Genomic DNA, 20,865 nt, shown 5'->3' with positions numbered 1-20,865 from the left:
TCTTTTCTCAAAGTTCTGTTTTATTTTCAACTACCCATTTATTTTGGATGGAGTCTTTTGTTGTTTTTGCTGTTTTGTTATTGTTTTTAAGGATGCAAGATATTTAATATGTTATTGGACAAACCGAAGGAATGAGTGGAAGGACACTGAAAATGCAGGTGGCAGAGATGGAAAGGAGGTGACCAAGGATGTGGCGAAAGGAGCTGACATTGGAAAGGTAGAAACACGCATGTTAACGGTGGCCCCAAAATATGGTAATTGGCAAACAAAAGAACAGAGACATCGTGGCACAGAGGAAAGCATCTGTTGGCATAGGATTGTTGATTGTTTTCACTCTTTTCAGAAGTGGAAGGGCAGTCACGTGACAAGAGGAAGTGAGTGAACTGGGAACTTGAGCACCTTCTCTGTGGAAGGCAATGAGATGTCCGCTGCCAAGCAGGACAGAATGGGCAGCAGCCCAGTGGACTCAGCTACATTGGAAAATGATAAATTTGCCAGGAAATCCCTGGATCTGCTATCAGATTTATCTAGCAATTCTAATAATCTGAGTAACTTGGGAGTTGGTGGGTGTGGTCAAGCGGATGTGAGGAAAGGCTAGAGGTCTTGATTGACCAGTAAATGCTGATCAGGGAGGCAGTGCAGTGTCCTGAAGAAGACATAAAACTGGGAAAACTAGAAGGATTCCAAGGACTGCCAGTTGTGACAAGCACAAAAACAGAGTCTGTGATTTTTTCTGGTGTTTTTAATCTCAGAAAGGGAGAGTGCTATTACTGCATCCCAGGGTTGAGATCAAAGATGCTGGGGTTTGACATCTTCAAGATGAGAAAACTAGTCACCTTATAAACTTAATTGAATGTAACTGTTTAATCATGTGTTAAGCCCTTCAACAACTGTCTCTGGTGTCCAGTTTCTCTGCTATACTGTACACCACTAATAGATCCTATCTATCCATTTCCCTTCTTTCTTCTTCCACTTGATAAACCTTCCCACTCCCACCCCTGAGAGACCATGTAATGTCTCTGTGTTCTGGGCCAATGGTACCATCTTTCATGGCTGGTTAGAAGGTTACCTAGATGTACTGTTATTTAAGAGGAGGTCACCATGGTACCTGATCTGTTTGGCCTTTCAACTCTGTGTCCACACACTCCAGAGGATCCTCGACTCTGAAGTTCAAGAATAGGAGCAGAAGAATCTTCAGTGACAGAAAGAGGGGACAGTTGTCTGCTGATGCCACTGTGGGAACTGGGGCAGTTGGCTCCTGGTTTACATCGAGTTACTGATGATCTGGAGGTACCTGGGAAGAAAGAGTTCATACAGTTTGAGGACTTCCCAGAGGAAAAACTGGAAACAGATTTAAGAATTTTTTAAAAAGTGAGAGAGAACAAACAAGGATGAGGGACAAGGGGGAAGGATAAGCAGAGTTCCCACTGAGCAGGGAGACCAATCTCAGGACCCTGGGATCATGACCTGAGCCAAAAGCAGTGAGGCTTCACCGACTGAGCCACCCAGGTGCCCCCAAACCGGAAGCAGATTTTAAATGCCTTGGCAGTAAAACACATGGCAGCAGGAGTCACAGTCCCGATATCAGGGATATTCATTGAGCTCAATTGTAATTTTATAAGAGGGGCTCTTAAAAAGAAAATTCTATACTGGCAAGGTCTGTGTCCCCAAGATAAAGGATCCTTTTAGATAAATCTGTCAACCAAAAACAAACTTGACAAAATGGTAAATGGTTTGGGTGGATACATCTGCTCTGAATTAGAACTGCTAATGCAGTCAAATAGTTAACCTCAAGGGAAGGAAACGGTTCTGTCACAGGGGCTTTTTCCCTTTTCCTCCTAAGACTGACTGTTAAATTCTTAACCCATGAAACTGCCCATGGTGTTTCTTATGAAGTCCTCTCTACACGTTTCCATTGGATTGGTCAGAAAAATCCAATTAGTTTGTGTCTTCTCAATCAACTCTGGCCTCTATCCACTCCCAGAGGAAAACCCAGCCTTCAGGATCCTCCATAGGCCCAGACCCTCCTAATCCTGATTAGTCTTCCATGCATCCCCGCCCAGGGTGGGTCAGCTTCATGGCTCTTTGGACCATGCAGTCACTCAGGGCTCAGAAGGACCTCACACACCTCCCCCACAACTGTGTATAGTTGCCATGTGGAGGTTCTTTTATCTTTTTTTTTTTTAATTTAATTCAATCAGCCAACCTATTTAGTACCTCATTAGTGTTGGATGTAGTGTTCGATGATTCATTAGTTGCATATAACACCCAGTGCTCCTCACATCACATGCCCTCCTTAATGCCCAACACCCAGTTACCCTATCCCACACCACCTCCTTTTCTGCAACCCTCAGTTTGTTTCCTAGCGTCAAGAGTCTCTAATGGTTTATCTCCCTCTCCTATTTCTTCCCATTCAATTTTCCCTACCTTCCCCTATGATCCTCTGAGCTATTTCTTATATTCCACATATGAGTGAAACCATATGAAAATTGTCTTTCTCTGATTGACTTATTTCACTTAGCATAGTACCCTCCAGTTCCATCCATGTTGATGCAAATGGTGGGTGTTCATCCTTTCTTGATGGCTGAGTAATATTCCACAGTATATATGAACCACATTTTCTGTATCCGCTCATCTGTTGAAGGACATCTTGTCTCCTTCCACAGTTTGGCTGTTGTCGACATTGCTGCTAGGAACATTGGGGTGCATGTGGCCCTTCTTTCACTACATCTATATCTTTGGGGCTAATACCCAGTAGTGCAATTGCTGGATCATAGGGTAGCTCTATTTTTAACTTCTATTTTTAACTGTTTTCCAGAGTGGTTGCACCAGCTAGCATTCCCACCAACAGTGTAAAAGTGTTCCCCCTTCTCCATAGCCTTTCCAGCATTTGTTGTTCCCTGTCTTATTAATTTTAGCCATTCTAACTGGTGCTCTCTCATTGTGGTTTTGATTTGTATTTCCCTAATGACAAGTTATGTGGAGAATTTTTTTTCCTATGTCTGTTGGCCATTTGTATGTCTTCTTTGGAGAAGTATCTGTTCATGTCTTCTGCCCATTACTTGGTCAGATTATTTGTTTTTTGGGTGTTCAATTTGATAAGTTCTTTACAGATCTTGAAATCAGCCCTTTATCCGATATGTCATTTGCAAATATCTTCTCCCATTCCATAAGTTGCCTTTTAGTTTTGTTGACTGTTTCCTTTTCTGTGCAGAAGTTTTTTTTATCTTGATGAAGTTCCAAAAGTTCATTTTTGCTTTTGTTTCCCTGGCCTTTAGAGACATGTCTTGCAAGAAGTTGCTGTGGCCGAGGTCAAAGAGGTTACTGGCTGTGTTCTTCTTTAGGATTTTAATGGGTTCCTGTCTCACATTTAGGTCTTTCATCTATTTTGATTTTATCTTTTTGTATGGTTGTAAGAGAATGGTCCAATTTCATTCTTCTGCACATGGCTGTCCAATTTTCCCAGCACCATTTATTGAAGAGACTGTTTTTTTTTCAATTGGATATTCTTTCTTGCTTTGTTGAAGATTAGTTGACCATATGTTGAAGGTCCCTTACTGGGGTCTCTATTTTTTTTTTAAGATTTTATTTATTGATTTGACATAGAGCGAGAGATCACAAATAGGCAGAGAGGCAGGCAGAGGGGGAGAGGGAAGCAGGCTTCCCACTGAGCAGAGAGCCCAATGAGGGGCTTGATCCCAGGACCCTGAGATCATGACCTGAGCTGAAGGCAGAAGCTCAACCCACTGAGCCACCCAGGAGCCCCGGAGTCTCTATTCTGTTCCATTGATCTATGTGTCTGTTTTTGGGCCAGTACCTGGACATGCTGTCCTGATGATTACAGCTTTGCAATACAGCTTGAAATCTGTATCAATACATTGCGATGCCCCCTGTTTTGGCTTTCTTTTTCAACATTCCCCTGGTTATTCGGGGTCTTTTCTGGTTCCATACAAATTTTAGGATTACTTATTGCAGCTTTGTGAAAAATGTTGATGGTATTTTGATAGGGATTGCATTGAATGTATAGATTTCTTTTATCTTTTAACTTGTTTTTTGTAAGTAATTTCCAATGGGATAATGGAGCACACACAGGGGGCTTGGGCTCAGAGCCTCAGCTCAGGTGTGGTCTTGCCTCCAGTTGCCTCCCCACCTCTTGGGGTGGGTTTTCAGCAACCACTCCCATGTCTTTGCTTAGCAATCCTACAGGGACCTGGGGAGTTTTGGGATCTCAGAGTGAGACCCCCAGTGTCTGTGGGGGCTTGCTCTCACACAGCAAGTATCCTGTGTCCAAGGGAACAGATTTTAAATAGCAAATAAAAAATACCTTGGTTAAGTGGAGAGCGAGACAGAGAAGGAGAAAGAGAAAGAGCATAAGAAAGGAAAAAGCCATTTTCTGCTTTTTGAAAAAGGGGCTCTGCATTTTCACTTTGCACTGGGCCTCCTAATGACACAGCTGGCCTTGCTCAGGCCTGAGCACTCCATTCCAACTAGGCTGGTTCTGGCTGTGTTCTGACACCTTCCTCTCACTACTGACAACTCTTAAGTCTTTAACTGGGTTGTGCCTCCACCTGGAACATTCTGAATCTACCCAAATCTTTAAACACTATGATCAAACCCTGATTGGTTCATGCAGTCTTTACTGTTAAATCACATGCACCTATACTTTCTTTGAACGTTTACTGTCTGAGCTCATTTGACGATAGTCTTCACTCACTGCCCCAATGCTTCACTTTCTCCTGTGTGAATCCTTTTACTCCCTCCACCTGCAGAGGCTGCTTGGCTTTGTCCTCTCTCTCTCTCTCTCTCTCTCTCTCTCTCAGTAAACTTTTAATTTTGAAATAATTTTACATTTACAGAAAAATTGAAAAGATAGTTCAGGGAGTTCCCATATGCTCTTTAGCTAGTTTCCTCTAATGGTAACATCTTGCATCCACCCCCCTCGTGCATTTGTCAAAATTAGGAGATTAACATTGGCGATCACTCTTTATCACACTCCAAACCTCATTTGGATTTCTCTAGCTTTGTCACTAATGGCCTTTTCCTGTTCTGGGACCCCACTCGGGACACCACATTACATTCAGCCATTGTGTCTCCTTAGCTGCCTTTGTTTGTTCACAGAGTACATTTATTTTTCCTTGAAAGTTAAGAGTTCCTCTATTTCCATGGATATAAGGGGAGGAACAGAGGCCATCCTCCTCACTGGTCATGAAGGTTCTTTCTTGGTTTGGTGCTTGAGAGATGGTAGAAGCCAGAAAATGAAGAGCAAAATCTTGAAATAGCAATGGCATCTTTGTTTTAGTTTGATTTTGAATAATCATGTCACGTACTATGTGAGTCATCACTTGAAGTATTCAAATCGGAACCTCAAGAAGCAGGGACATTCAGAAAAAGAAAGCCTGAATTCCTGAACCATGATCTCCAACAAGCACCTAGCAAACAGCAGAGTAACTTGGCTGTGAGTGCTAGTTCTTCTGTCTGGTCCTCCCTATCTATGACAAAGGGTATCTTGTTTTCTTTTCTTTTTTTCTCAGTCTTGGGAAAACAAAAAGAGGTTCATAAAAATAGTTAGCCATACCATCTATTATTAAATGTCTTCAAGTTGGCCTTATTGAGATGTATTATCTAATCTTGGATTCAAAAGAATAAAAAATGTATGGCTACTCAAATAAGCAACAGAAGAATTACATATTGATTATTATGCTCAAAATAATGTTATTATAATACTGTTGCCATAAAAGTGTCAAAAATAGGGGCACCTGAGTGGCTCAGTGGGTTAAGCCTCTGCCTTTGGCTCAGGTCATGATCTCAGGGTCCTGGGGTCGAGCCCCACATCAGGCTCTCTGCTCAGGGACCCTGTTTCCCCCTCTCCCTCTGCTTGTCTCTCTGCCTACTTGTGATCTCTCTCTCTGTGTCAAATAAATAAATAAAATCTTTTTTAAAAAGTGTCAAAAATACATAAGCTTCTTATTTTACGTATCCAAGATGTTTACTGTGCTCACAACTGTGCTTCGCAACTGTGTTTCTAATTAAATATTTCTAACTCAACGAGAAGAATGTCTAAAGCTCAGTGAATGCTCATTTATTTATGCTCTTCCACAGGGGCTAACGTACAGATATTTCAAGAGTCATTTTTTTAAATAAAGATTTTTATTTATTTGTCAGAGAGAGATCACAAGTAGGCAGAGAGGCAGGCAGAGAGAGAGAGAGGAGGAAGCAGGCTCCCTGCTGAGCAGAGAGCCTGATGCGGGACTCGATCCCAGGACCCTGAGATCATGACCTGAGCCGAAGGCAGCGGCTTAACCCACTGAGCCACCCAGGCGCCCAAGAATCATTTTTAATTTATCTTTCAAGTATTTTTCATAATTTATTTTACACGAGTTGTGCCTCCTCCTGTTTTCTTACGTGAATATCAGGTTTCATTTTGTGATCATTTAATAATTATAAGTGGAAAGGAGGAAATCCAAAAATAGGGTGGGAAGTTAGTTGAGCAAGAATTGAGATACAATATGGGCCATAGTTACTAAGAAGTTGGTAAATCACATGCAGCTGAGAGTGTTGGATTTGTAAGCCAAACAGTGATTTCTCTTATTTCCTCATTTTCACTAGCTTCTGTACCACCTGGTCCATATGCAGTAAGGCTCAACACCCATTTCCTGCAGCCATTTGCCTCACACTGGTTGATTTATGGAAGAGATCTGAGAGTAGGCGAGCCACTGGAGACATTTAAAATCATTGTCCTAAAAAGGCAATCTTTAAACTTCAGAGCCAAGCCCAGAGGCCATATTCAGAGCTTGGGCCATGAAATAGTCATCTCCAATCCTGGAAAACAAAAACAGTGTCCCATGCTACATGGTCTTGTACCCTTCAATTACTATAAAGCCACGTCTGACAAAAATAATATTCAGAACGTCACCTGGGTTGCAGTCAAGGATCATAAATAAATCATGTCTATTTTCTATTTTCTATGCCACAGTGAGTGCCTGGGCATTGCAAATTCAGTTAGTGAACAGTGTTCAGACTTTAATAGGTATTGAGAGTAAACTGAATTAGAAGTGATAGGTTGGAAGCCTCTCATTAGTCACACCAGATCATCTCCCCGCCCCTTGTAAAGACAACTATTCACCTGAGCCAGCCCTAGGAGTGGGGCCATCTTGGTGCCATTCTTCATATTTTCTAGGGACAAGAATATAATTTCTTCATTTGCACTGGTTAGGCTCTGCATGTTCCCCAAATCGATTTACCTCAACAAGTAGTTATTAAGCACCCATTCTAGGCAGGTATTGTGTTCAGAACAGGAGTAAAGACAAATCAAGGACACACAATCCATGTCTGCATGGTGCTCTCAACACAGTATTGGAGTCAGACATGTAAGCAATTAACCATAATTTAATGTGAATTGGAGAGCAAGAAGAAAGGGAGTGATTCATTCTGCCTGGAGCAGGGAAGACATCAAAGTTGGCTTTGAAGGAAGAGCAGAACTTTGCTGGGCAGAGTTCTACAGTGAGAAATAAGCAGTAGAGTCAGAGGCAACCATAAGAGCAAATATTCAGAGGGGTAAAGAACGTGCTGTGAGACAATGGTAAGATGAACAACTCTAAGATGCTGAATTCTGAGTACAAACAAGGCTTGAAAATCCTTTGAGGAGTGGTTCTCAGATGGTCTCAGTTCTCAAATGGTCCACAGAACGTGCTCAATAAATGCAGAGTATTATAACAAAAAATAAACACATAAACAAAAATGACATTAGTGGTACTTTATTGGTTAGAACGTCTGACTTCATAAAAGAAATCCAAACTCGACCCAGTTTCAGCAAAAATGGAGAGGTTTTAGGAGCTTAGCAACCAAGGGACAGAACAGCCAGGAATGTCCCTAAGCCTCTGGAACACCTGGGACTGGGGAGTAGTGTAGGCGAACCATCCCCCATCTCCCACTGCAGGTGCAAGCTGCCTGTCTTCTCACTTGGCTGCTGTTGGCCTTTCTCTGCTGAAAATTTGGTTGTTTGAAGCTCCCAGGTTTCCAGTCTTATAGCCTTAGCCTCCAGGAGAAGTCCAGTTTCCCAGAGTCAAAAATCTTGAGGCAGAAACTCGTGTCTTATACTGACACCTGGTCCAACTTCTGTGGACAGAGAACACTGTGACAACACTGGGAGAGGGTGGGTGGGGCTGGGCAGACAGGGCCTAGGGCATCCATTTAGAAACGTCCAAGCAAAACGGGGAAGAACTATAGAGGCTGAGTAAAACAACTGCCTAGCCAGAGTATAAAGTGTAGGGTTCTCAGATAACAACTTGAAACACCAAGCAATAAAGAGTAACTAGGAAAAGCTCTTTGGATTGTAGGTAAGAGGTTCTGTAGGTAAGAGGTTCTGTGTGAGCCAAGGGCAAGATGACTTGGAAGATAATAGACATCAGTCTAAGAAGAGCCCTGCCATTGACTCTTAATCTCTCATGAACACAAAAGGTCAATGACACATTTGGTTCTACTGAGCATTATACTGAACAGTGAGCTGAAGGTCTGAATCCTCGCTTGCCCCAAGCTATGAGCCTACTTACTTGAAATATCACAGGTAGCTCTGGTGCCCAAACCTAAAGGCAAAGATAATGAGAATACAAAAGGCAATGACACAATCCAGGGGATAGGGGTGACAGGATGGCAAGGGAAGTGGGTTTGGAGGGGTAGGAGCTGTATGACCAGAGGCAGCATACTATCCTGGACAGACTTCCATGAAAGGCAAGATACCAACTGGCTACATTCTCTCAAGGAAATCACCGGACCTTTCTTTGTATTCTTTAGACTCTGAAATTTAATGATTGAACAAAATGGTTTCCTAAATCCCTACAGCTTTCTCTCTATTGATTTAAAGATTTTTAAATTTTAAATTCAATTTAATTAACATATAGTGTATTATTAGTTTTAGAGGTAGAATTCAGTGAGTCATCAGTTGCATAAAACACCCAGTGCTCATTACTTCAAGGGCCTTCCTTAATGCCCATCACCCAGTTACCCCATCCCACCACCCACCTCCCTACAGCAATCCTCAGTTTGTTTAATATAATTAAGAGTCTCTTATGGTTTGCCTCCCTCTCTGTTTTCTTCTTATTTTATTTTTCCTTCCCTCCCCTTATGTTCATTGTTTTATTTCTTAAATTCCACATATGAGTGAAATCATATGGTATTTGTCTTTCTCTGAATTATTTTGCTTAGCATAATACTCTCTAGTTCATCCACATCATTGCAAATGGCAAGATTTCATTCTTTTTGATGGCTGAGTAATATTTCATTGTGTATATATATCTCACATCTTTTTCAAACAATCACCTGCTAATCATGTTTAACCATAAAACAAACTCTATTTTTAACTAATTTTTTATAGTCATTTATATTAGTCAAGTCTCCAGAAGTGAGAAAGAGCAAACTCAAATTAGGATACTTTATTTAAAAGGTGGTCCAAAGAAGGGCCATATGTACCCCAGTGTTCATAGCTGCAATGGCCACAATCTGCCAAACTGTGGAAAGAACCAAGATGCCCTTCAACAGACAAATGGGTAAAGAAGACATGGTCCATATATACAATGGACTATTACTCAGCTATCAGAAAGGATGAACACCCAACTTTTGTATCAACATGGACGGGACTGGAGGAGATTAAGCTGAGTGAAGTAAGTTAAGCAGAGAAAGTCAATTATCATATGGTTTCACTTACTTGTGGAACATAAGGAATAACATGGAGGACATTAGGATAAGGAAAGGAAAAGTGAATTGGGGGAAATAGGATGGGGAGATGAAGCATGAGAGAACTTGGACTCTCAGAAACAAACTGAGGGTTTTGGGGGGTGTGGGGGGATGGGTGAGCCTGGTGGTGGGTGTAAAGGATGGCATATATTGCATGGGGCACTGGGTGTAGTCCATAAACAATGAATCTTGTAACACTGAAAAAATAAAATAAAAATAAATAAAAGGTGGTCAAGGTACAGGGCTACTGGGTCATGTGGTTCCCTAAGTTGGCCACTGAAGCATCATCTGGGAGTTCATTAGAAATGCAGCCACCTTAGACCTATTAAATTAGACACTGCTGTGGGGGTAACCTATGATTTAAGAAGCCCCCCAGGTGATTGCAATGCAAGTGAAAAAGTTGAGAACTACTACCTGTCATACCCCAGAAGGGAGGGCAGTACCCAGGTGTAGCAATGGTTCTTACTATACTTAGGCCTGAAAGTACAAGGAGAGGGAGAGATTAGAAAAATCTGAAAGGAAGGGCTTGCCTGATAAGAATTACAACTTTTCATTAAGTAAGCACCCACCTAGGGCTGCCTGAAAATACTCCTTTTCTTTGATATCTCTTAGGGAATCCCCATTGATCAGGAAGCCGAAGTCAGAGGACAAGAGAGTCTGTTTCTGCAGTCCTACTTCAACCGCCACAAAGAAGGGCAAGTAGAGAGAGGTTACGGGGCAGGTAGAAAGAAAATCGGGAAAGGCAAAGGCATCTGATCTATCATGTTTCTACAATAATAATATTACAATTACAAAATCAGAGGCTGGAACACGTGATCTTTTAGCTTTAAGCTTCTTTGATTGATAATTCTTCTTTGATTATTCTTCCAACCAATCTTTTGAAAATTATACTTTATACATAAAACTAACTTTGACTATTTTCAAATAATGTTTTATAAGTGTGTTTCTTTTAAATATCCATGATCTTTTCTGTGAAGATATTTATAATCACTGAAGAAACATCAAATACAGAAACATAATCCTGAATTTTCATGTGGAGTTGGTTGGAAGCCACAATTATCACTTTGACATTTTGTCTTGTAAAAAGAGATATGGACTCTGAAAAACAATCTGAGGGTTTTGAAGGGGCGGGGGGTGGGAGGTCAGGGTACCAGGTGGTGGGTATTATAGAGGGCACGGATTGCATGGAGCACTGAGTGTGGTGCAAAAATAATGAATATTGTTATGCTGAAAATAAAACAAACAAACAAAATGAATTACTCTCTTTGTATTTAAATGTGAAATGAAATATAATGTGTTATTTTATAACTGTGAAATAAATGCTGTTGGCAAGAAAAAAAAAGAGATAGGGTATCAGCAATTCAACAAAAGATTATATGAAAAGCTATATTTCATATTTCATCAAATTACAATGGCAGCAAATATTCCTTGTAGTGAGGGAGTATTTATTGTCATATCGGTTGGGTTTTCATTGAAGTTCATATAGAATTTGCAATTAAGTTACTCACTTACTGGATAAACACTTAGTCCTAGAATTATTAAAAGGGGTCAACATGGTGGATGTTTTCACAAGCACTATATCAACCTTCTGATTCAATCTGTACCACCTTATTCTTTCTTTTTTTAAAATTTTTTCTCACCATAGCACATACCCTCCCCAATGTCCATCCCCCAGCCACCCCATCCCTCTCACCCCTTTCCCCTCCAGCAATCCTCAGTTTGCTTCCTGAGATTAAGAGTCTCTTATGGTTTGTCTCCCTCTCTGGTTTCATCGTTTCATTTTTCCTTAAAAGCCCAAACCCTCCTAGCACAGCACGGCTTTATTTATCACGTACAATTCACTCTCTGTAGCTCTGAACACTTTTTTAAAAAAAGATTTTATTTATTTGTATGGGAGAGAGAAAGAGAGCACAAGCAGGGGGAAGGGCAGAAGGAGAGGGCTAGGGAGAAGCAGATTCCCCACCAAGAAGGGAGCCCGACTCAGGGCTCTATTCCAACACACTGAGATCATGAGCTGAGGGGAAGGCAGATGCTTAACAGGCTGAGTTACCCAGGCACCTCTGAACACTCTTGATTCATTTCATAGAGAGATCTCTTTTAAAATAAACTGGCTGCTTTGATTTGAATTTCCCTGATGGCTAATGATGTTGAACATTTTTTCATGTGTCTGTTAGCCATTCATATGTCTTCTTTGGAGAAGTGTCTGTTCATGTCTTCTACCCATTTTTTGACTTGATCCTTTGTTTTTTGCGTTTGAGTTTGAGAAGTTCTTTATAGATCTTGAATACCAGCCCTTTATCTGTACTGTCATTTGCAAATAACTTCTCCCATTCCATGGGTTGCCTCTTAGCTTTGTTGACATTAACTGTTTTCTTTCTTTGCTGTACAGAAGCTTTTTATCTTCATGAGGTCCCCAAAGTTCATTTTCACTTTTGTTTCCCTTGCCTATGTGATACCACCTTACACTAGTTAGAATGGCAAAAATCGACAAGGCAGAAACAACAAATTTTGGAGATGTGGAGAAAGAGGAACCCTCTTACAGTGTTGGTAGGAATGCAAGTTGGTGCAGCCACTTTGGAAAACAGCGTGGAGATTCCTCAATATCCTCAAAAAGTTAAAAATAGAGCTACCCTGGGACCCAGCAATTGCACTACTAGGTATTTACCCCAAAGATACAGATGTAGTGAAAAGAAGGGGCACATGCCCCTCTCTGTTCACAATAGCCTCCTTGTCCACAATAGTCAAACTGTGGAAGGAGCCAAGCTGCCCTTCAACAGATGAATGGATAAAAAAGATGTGGTTCATATATACAATGGAATATTACTCAGCCATCAGAAATGATGAATACCTACCATTTGTATCAACATGGATGGAACTGGAGGGATTATGCTAAGTAGAGAAAGACAATTATCATATGGTTTTATTTATATGTGGAACATAAAGTATAGCATGGAGGACATAGGAGAAGGGAGGGAAAAATAAAGAGGGGAGGAGTCAGAGGGGGAGGTGAACAATGAGGGACTACGGACAATGAGAAACTAACTGAGGGTTTCAGAGGGGAGGGGGTGGGAGCATGGGTTGACATGGTGCTGGGTATTAAGGAAGGCATGTATTGAATGAAGCACTAGGTATTAAACACAAACAATGAATCACTGAACACTACATCAAAAACATAAAATAAAATAAACTTGTTGATTATATTATTATCCACAATTTTTGTATCAAAAATTTTTAGGACTTGCTAATTATCTTATTGCAAATGATAATTAAATGTCCGTTAACTGAAAGCTAGATTTTCAAGATGTAAATCTGAAATATATGGGTACCTACACATGCATACTAAAGTGACCTTTTAAAAAATCTTTTAAAACCTGGGGCACCTGGTTGGCTCAGTGGGTTAAAGTCTCTGCCTTTTGGGCGCCTGGGTGGCTCAGTGGGTTAAGCCGCTGCCTTCGGCTCAGGTCATGATCTCAGGGTCCTGGGATCGAGTCCCGCATCGGGCTCTCTGCTCAGCAGGGAGCCTGCTTCCTCCTCTCTCTCTGCCTGCCTCTCTGCCTACTTGTGATCTCTCTCTGTTGAATAAATAAATAAAATCTTTAAAAAAAAAAAAAAAGTCTCTGCCTTTGGCTCAGGTCATGATCCCAGGGTCCTGGGATAGAGTCCTGCAATGGGCTCTCTGCTGAGCAGAGAGCCCGCTTCCCCCTCTCTCTCTCTGCCTGCCTCTCTGCCTACTTGTGATCTGTCTCTCTGTCAAATTAATAAATAAATAATCTTTTAAAAAAATCTTTTAAAACCTAATTTATTTTTATTCATCTAAAACCTGTAATTGGAAGAAAGGACTAATAATTTGTCTATTTCTGCTATATACATCTTGTCCCTAAAACAGTACTAATTTATTCTATCTGGAATGTGATTTATTTTCTCTACCAGTAAATATCTTTAAAACTAAAAAGTATGTCACTGCTCCCTATTTTTACAATATAAAAATAAAAATGTCTAGCACTTATTTAACACCATCATGTGCCAAGAGTTTTACATACATGATTTCCTGACAACACAATACGGTGGGGTGGATTTTACTATTCCCATTTTATAGATGAAGAAATCCAGCCCAAATAAGGATTTTCGAAATCAAGGCAGGTTCAGTTCCAAAGCCCATATTCTCTCCAGTATAATTTGTCGCCCTTCCCATTTCAGCCTATCAATGTTGTTGAACTCTTTCTATATGATAGAGGAAATAGTTCTGTGGTACAGAAAATAAGGACAGTTACTGTTCAGAGAGTGACGAGCTTAATTTCAGCCTGAGCAGTTAGGGAATACTTAGCAAAGGATGCTAGATTCCAGCAGATGCTAGCACAGGACAGGGTTTGGATAGGAAGAGAGTCTAGAACAGCTTCCAACAAAGGAAAGTGAGGGATTTTGCCCTTTTAGTTGTTGAGAGTGAAAGAGAGGGATGATGAGTTGGAAACAGAGTCTCTTGAAGGCAAAATTGGCAGGAGAGGGCAGGATGCACAGAACAGATAGAACCTAGAAGGAAGACATCTATTTGGAAGTTGTTCAAGCAAAACATGCTCTTTATAGAGAGAGGGGACTCCCCCTTTAGAAACATGTATGGCAGTGGGACCCTTTTTTCCCTGCCAAGCATGCACTTGGTAAAATTCAAAAGAACACCAATAATAATAATATCTTGTGCTTGTAAACTGGTCGTGCTTATTCTTTCTGGTCATGATCTCAACCTTGTGTGATGGAACCAGAGCACCCTTTACCCTGGGGCTTATGTATGCCAGACCGGCTTCATTCTTACTTGGGTAACCCATATATTTGTCAAGCACAAGTTCTGGACTTGTATTCTAAAGAAGAGGTTAGCAGGGCGCCTGTGTAGCTCAGTCAGTTAAGTATCCAACTCTTGATTTCGAGTCAGGTCATGGTCTCAGGATGGTGAAATCCAGCCCAGTGTTGGGCTCTGCTCTGCGTGTAGAGCCTGCTTAAGATTCAACCACTCTCAGTTCTTCCCAGTGCCATCACCAACCCTACTCCCCCAGCTCCCTCCTACAGCTCTTATATTTCTTCTGGCTCCCTTCTCCCAAATAAAATATCATTCTTAACAGTTGCTTGTTTAGATCATTTCTGGACCTACATCTCCATCTACTATCAAGTATTAATTTCCTCATCAATGCACGAAGATGTCACCCCTCCCTCAACTATGGCCCCAACCACGCCCATGTTTTATTAAGTCTACAGTTGTTTTCCTAATTCAGTTACCTCTTCTCTTGCCCATCCTCACTCTCTGACTACACAGCCTTGTGACTTCTTACACCTTCATCATCTGGAGAGTTAGATTATAGGATAACCTTGATGATTTTTGCTGAACACTCATAGAAATGTGGAATGGATTTTTTAAGTATTCCCAAAGTACCTAAGAAAGAATTTTAAATCTATTTGACTGATCCTAGAAATGAATCAGCAGAAAACTACAAAATTGCCTTTAACATTTTTTTTTCTTTAGTGATAGCCTTGGTCTTAAATAATTTCCCAGATGAAAGTGTCTTTCATTGCAAAAAGAACAAATAACAATTTAAAAAAATATCTCTAAGCCCCATTAACAACTCCCTGAATTTTTTTTTTAATGTAAATACCTTGGGCCTCTGTCCTACTTTTAACTGCTCAGCACTTATGTCTCTTCTTACTTAGCCACGTCCCCCCCAGTTACATAAGCCTTGTTGGGAAAGTGCCCCATATCTCACAATGGAAGCCAAAGGAAGCTCTTTAAAAGGTCTGAACCTCTCCCTGCCCCCAACAATAGGAGGCAGACATGACTGGGTTTTCCCCCATCAGACCCTCCTATCCAGAACTTTAAATATCCAGAAACCAGGATGGTTCAAGTTCCATGAGCAGCAGTGGCAGCCCAGTGGTGGACAGTGATGGCAACAGAAGCATCCTGGAGACCTGTCCTGGCTGCTCAATTGTGAAGGCCCCCAGTTTCTCCATATTTTCCAAATTTCTGTGAGTCTCTCCAACCCAGTCCATCTGGTAAATTTCCCTTTTGATAATCAGCCATAACAACTTCAGAGGCTCCAAGTTGAGAGCCCCACCAAAGATGGGCTCTTATCTATATCAGGATAACACAAAGATGGACTCTCCAGGGCCTTCAGGTACAACCAACCCCACAGCATCCTCCTCTCCTGTCCTTCCCTCCTTCTCCCTCATGTCCTCACTCACTACTTCCCTTGTATTGTCACCTTATGAGTGATGCTCTCTATTCTCAGGGAAGGGTCTATGGAGAGATTTAGGAAGATTTAGGAAGATTTTCTGGAATTCTTGCAGCTGCCCTATAAGAACCCAAGGGCAGACATTCTTAAGGGGTTGTAGCTGACCATTACCTTTGCTGAACACCTGGAAGCAAGTGTTCCCCTGGGAAGGACTTTGGCTGACTCCTAGGTGAAGGTGGAAAGGGAGAACTTCAAAGATGCACCAACCCCACTGCTCTCCTGTGTCACTCTAGGCACTGATGCCAACAGCAGGTGGAGATTCATTGGCCATACAGTAAAAAAAGCCTGTCATGATGGCTCTGAAATACTCATTTTAACCCACGGAAACCAAAAGAAATTTAGGATCCATTTTAGAACATTTCCCAAAGAGATCTGCCCAATAAATTGAAGCAAGATAGATAAGAAAATGCTGTGCCATATGAAAAAAATAAAAGTAAAGGTGTTACCCTGGTATAGTATAAATCTATAGCTTGGTTACTCTTGGAGTATTAAGTGCAGTTCTGGAAATTGTACCTTTGAACACACACCTCTGGTGTCAGTTGGTAAGATACTGGCATTAAGACTACACAACTATTTTGCTTTTTATAACACCATATACACTACTCTTAAAACATACAAATGATGTAATGGTATTAATCATATTTTACATGAATTGGTTAATTTTACATTAATCATATTTTAGATGCAGTGGGAGTATTTATGTTTGAAGTAATAACTTTTTGTTAAAATAAGTAGCTGATTTTAATTTGTTTTCTAATCTTGGATTTTCATATGTTGAGCTTGCTTCCTTGAATGCTCTTGTTTGCTTTTCATTAAGCCTTCACACTGACTCTTCTTGTTGAACCTTTGTCTCTTCTGCCCCTAAAGTCTTGATTTCTTTGTGATTTGAACTAAAGCATTTTTTTTAAAGATTTTATTTATTTATTTGTGAGAGAGAGAGAGTGAGAGTGAGCACAGGCAGACAGAGTGGAAGGCAGAGTCAGAGGGAGAAGCAGGCTCCCTGCGGAGCAAGGAGCCCGATGTGGGACTCGATCCCAGGACGCTGGGATCATGACCTGAGCTGAAGGCAGCTGCTCAACCAACTGAGCCACCCAGGCGTCCCGTGAACTAAAGCATTTATCCACATGCAGGTGCACATGAAGGGGACTAAGATCTCTATGTACCTTGCCTCATCACTACCATCCTCCAGCAATGTCATTATTGCCCTGAAAATTTTAAAAAATATGCCCTGATGACTGTAGAAACCCTTTACTTACAAATTCCTTCTTGGTAGGCTCTCCTGGAATACATTCTCTTCCAAATTGCCCTGGTGAATTTCTCGACTGAAGGATTAGACAAGGCAGCCTTATACTTCATTGTAGTAAAAAACCAATTCAGGATAACACAAAACCTGTGTGGTAACTCATTAATTAAGAAGTTATTGATGCCTTTGATGCCTACTACATGTCTGGCCCTCTGCTAAGTACAAGGAAGACAAGAAGGCATGATACCTTCCCTCATTTTCTTATGGTCTAAAAGGAGAAAAGCCAATTACAGAGTAATTTCCATAAACAGCACTAAATGCTGAATGGGTGGACAAGCCATCTTTTAATCTGACAGCCAACTGAATGCTCAGCCCTTTGCAATTGCCTGTGGTTCACCAGTATCTTCTCACTTGGGAATTATCTTTTAAACCATAAGCTTATGGAAGCGTTTACAAAATATTTATGCCTTATGCATGAGCAGAAAAAAATAAATGGGTGGAAGAGCATGCCAGGGTACAGCTAATGCTGTTGGCATCTACATCTGTCACCGGGGAGGAGTGCAAGGCAGGAACTGGCAGAGGCGGTTGCTTGGGCAGTTCCATTGTGATTTAGGCCACAATCTAAAGACAACTATTCACACGTTTCTGCCTTGAAGGATATGGGGAAAGCTATATTATCAACATCAGGTCATTTTCACAATTGCTGTGGGTATCTACACTTAGCAGGAAAGTAGACTGACATGGCCCTTGAATCTAAATCTGCAAGATTTAGTCCAAGGTCTGCAGTCATACAAGCCTTTTTTCCCCACTCACCTAGATTCTACTGTCCTTTCAATGTGCTGCTCAAGGCCTAACAGCAGCTGTCTGGGTTCAATATCCACTTTCAAGGGCACTTACTGCCACTGAATGGCTTAAGCAGAGAAATGAAATGATCAGATTTGGGTTTTTAGAAGAGTGCTCTGTAAAGTGGAGAATGGCTTGAGAGGGAGTAAAACCAGAAACAGAATGACTTTTTAGGAAACCACTGGAGTGGTCTGGGGGAGAGACACTAGTGGGCTTGCAGAGGTGGTAAGTGAGGTCAAAGAGGGGTTGATTTGAGAGCCATTACAGAGATAGAACTGACATAATTTGGTAAATGACTGGATGTGCTTGTAGAAATAAGGCTGGAGGAGTAGTCAAGAATAAGTATCAGTTTTTGTCCAGGACAACTGAATTGATAAGGCACCATTCTTAGACATGTTGAGCTTAGGTGCATGAAAGTCATCCAAGAGGGATGGATGGTGGGCAGTTGGACACACAGGTCCAGAGTCCAGAAGACAGGTTTGGGATGGAGACACAGACTGGCGAGTCATCAGTATACAGACAAATCATTGAAGCTATAGATTTTATGGGCTGAATATATCCTACCCCTTCTCAACACATGTTAAGACCTTATTTGGAGGTAGGAGCTTTACAAAGGTAACCAAATTAACATGAGGTCTTCAGGGTGGGCCCTAATCCCGTAGGCCTGGTGTCTTATAAAAAGGGGAAATTTAGGTACAAACACATAAACAGGGAAAACACCATGTGGAGATGAAGGCAGATACTGAGTGTTGCTTCTATAAGCCAAAAACGCCAAAGGCTGTCAACAAATCACCAGGAGCTAGGCAAAGAAGCAAAGAACAGATCCCCTCTCACTCGTCCTAGAAGGAAGAAATATTGCAGACACCTTGATCTCAGATTTTTAGCCTCCAGAATGATGAGACAATACACTTCTGTCATAAGCCACCAAATTTGTGGTACTTTGTTATGGCAACCCTAGTTAACTCATACCAGAGGGAATGAGATCATCCAGAGAGAGAATGCTAACTGAGAAATGCAGATAACTAGGGTTGGGACTGAAGAAAACCATTAATTAAAGATTAATGAATCTATTTAAAAAAAAAAAAAAACAAAAAACAGCCAAAAAGGTGAGGGGAAGAAACCAGAGGATGCAACAATATAGAAGCCAGAGAAAGAGAGGAGGGGAAGAAGCCATGGCACAGAGTCTGGCTTTAGTCATTATCGGCCGTGGGAAGAATACTGTTGGTGGAGTAGTAAGGCCAAAGGTATCAGCACTTACAGAGAAAGGCATGGAAGGTGAGAAAGCTCAAACAGGAAGTGTCGACAGATACAAATTCAAAGAGAAAGGACATAGTTTCTCTACAGATTTTGAAAATACAGAAATCATGCTATTTTATGTAATAGACAAATCACCCCAACTCTGTTATGTAGGGGGTGGGGATGCACACCCATGCCGATGGATGGAGGCAGGGAGGAGACCAAGTCTCTCTGCCTTGGTGCATGATACTCCTGGAGCAAAGAAACCAGAAAACAGGTGAAATATATCCCAACATGGAAAGCCCTGATATAGCAACAAATCCTGGGCTTCATGGAAATGAGGAGCAATGGAATGGAAAAAAGATGGCAGAACCAGGTCATTCAGGATATTTTATTATTATTTTTTTAGACTTATTTATTTATTTGAGAGAGAGAGAAAGTGTGTGTGAGGGAGAAGGGCAGAAAAAGAGAGGGGAAATGAGAATCTCAAGCAGACTCTTCACTGAGTGCAGAGTCTGACTCCAGGCTCCTTGTGGAGCTCGATCTTAGGACCCTGAGATCACAACCTGAACAGAAACCAAGAGTGTTGGAAGCTTAACCGGACTGCACCACTCAGGCACCCTTGGACAGTCTTGTTACAAGAAAGATAATCTTTTATTTACAGTGCAAAAGATTCATAAAAATCATGCATGGGGCTGTAATTTCACAGGACAAGATGTGAAATTTTCTTTAGGCTTACTGAAATCTTTCCTGCCCAGAATCCAGGGGAACTGATCTGGCATGTTAATCACCTTCCTGCCCCCAAGTACATTTCAAATGTCCAATCAAAATCCTTACTCACTATCAAGTCCATTTCTTGGCCAGAGATGCGGGATAAATATTAAAGTGTTTGGTGTATTCCTCTGGTAAGCAAATGAGAGCCAGTTATCTCCTGGGAGTAGGCAAATCATCGCAGCTAGGCAAGTGTTGGAATGTGTACTGCACTGGTACTGACAGCTGAGCATAATAGATTTAAAAATTCCCTTGCAGAGGCAGCTCTTTTAGTCTGTTAAGCATGTTCTCTTCTTGCAATCCTAAATTTATCTAATGGAGTGGAAGATACTTCTGATGTTCACACTGTCTGGGAGAAGACTTGAATTTACTGCAGGAGCCCTGGAATAATTTAAAGGCTCCTGCTGGCATCACCTTCTAAACATTCCTTGAATCTATCTCCTCTTGCCATCTTTACTCCTCCAGTCTCCCAGATAATGCCCTCCTCCTTTGTTTTTTTTCTTGCATAATGGACTGCCATGAGCTCCCAGGCCTCGGATTGCACAGAGTTTCTGCCATGTGGGAATGGAAGTCATCTGCTATCAGAGAGAAAACTCTGGGTAAACCTTGACCCACACACCCTGGAGCCCAGAGACTGATTTTCCTGGATACCATTTATTTTGGCTATAAGAGATTTGGCAACTCTCATTCATTCACTCATTCATTCATAAAGACTTACTGAGGGGTCTCTGGTGTGCCAGACACTAAACTAGGTTATTTGGGCCAGGAAGAGGG

General features: G+C 41.3%; 2 protein-coding genes across 5 annotated transcripts in view; both read right to left on the bottom strand.

Moving 5' to 3' along the window:
- The window catches only part of TIMM9 (translocase of inner mitochondrial membrane 9), a 906,959-nt gene that overhangs the window by 228,329 nt on the left and 657,765 nt on the right, over positions 1 to 20,865 (bottom strand). The window lies entirely within an intron of this gene.
- SLC35F4 (solute carrier family 35 member F4) overlaps positions 1 to 20,865 on the bottom strand; it is a 223,285-nt gene that overhangs the window by 25,536 nt on the left and 176,884 nt on the right. For both annotated transcript variants that reach the window (XM_082735088.1, XM_082735086.1), the window contains exon 2: positions 1,109 to 1,294. Coding sequence is in view for 1 of the 2 variants with exons in the window: in XM_082735086.1 (XP_082591212.1) it covers positions 1,109 to 1,294 (186 nt within the window). In the remaining variant the exon portion in view is untranslated. The remainder of the gene's footprint in view (positions 1 to 1,108; positions 1,295 to 20,865) is intronic.

The sequence above is a fragment of the Mustela nivalis genome, assembly GCF_964662115.1.
Source record: "Mustela nivalis genome assembly, chromosome: 6".
Classification (NCBI taxonomy): Eukaryota; Metazoa; Chordata; class Mammalia; order Carnivora; family Mustelidae; genus Mustela; species Mustela nivalis.
The sequence above is the reverse complement of the archived record's forward strand: the minus strand, read 5'-3'. Positions and strand labels throughout refer to the sequence as shown.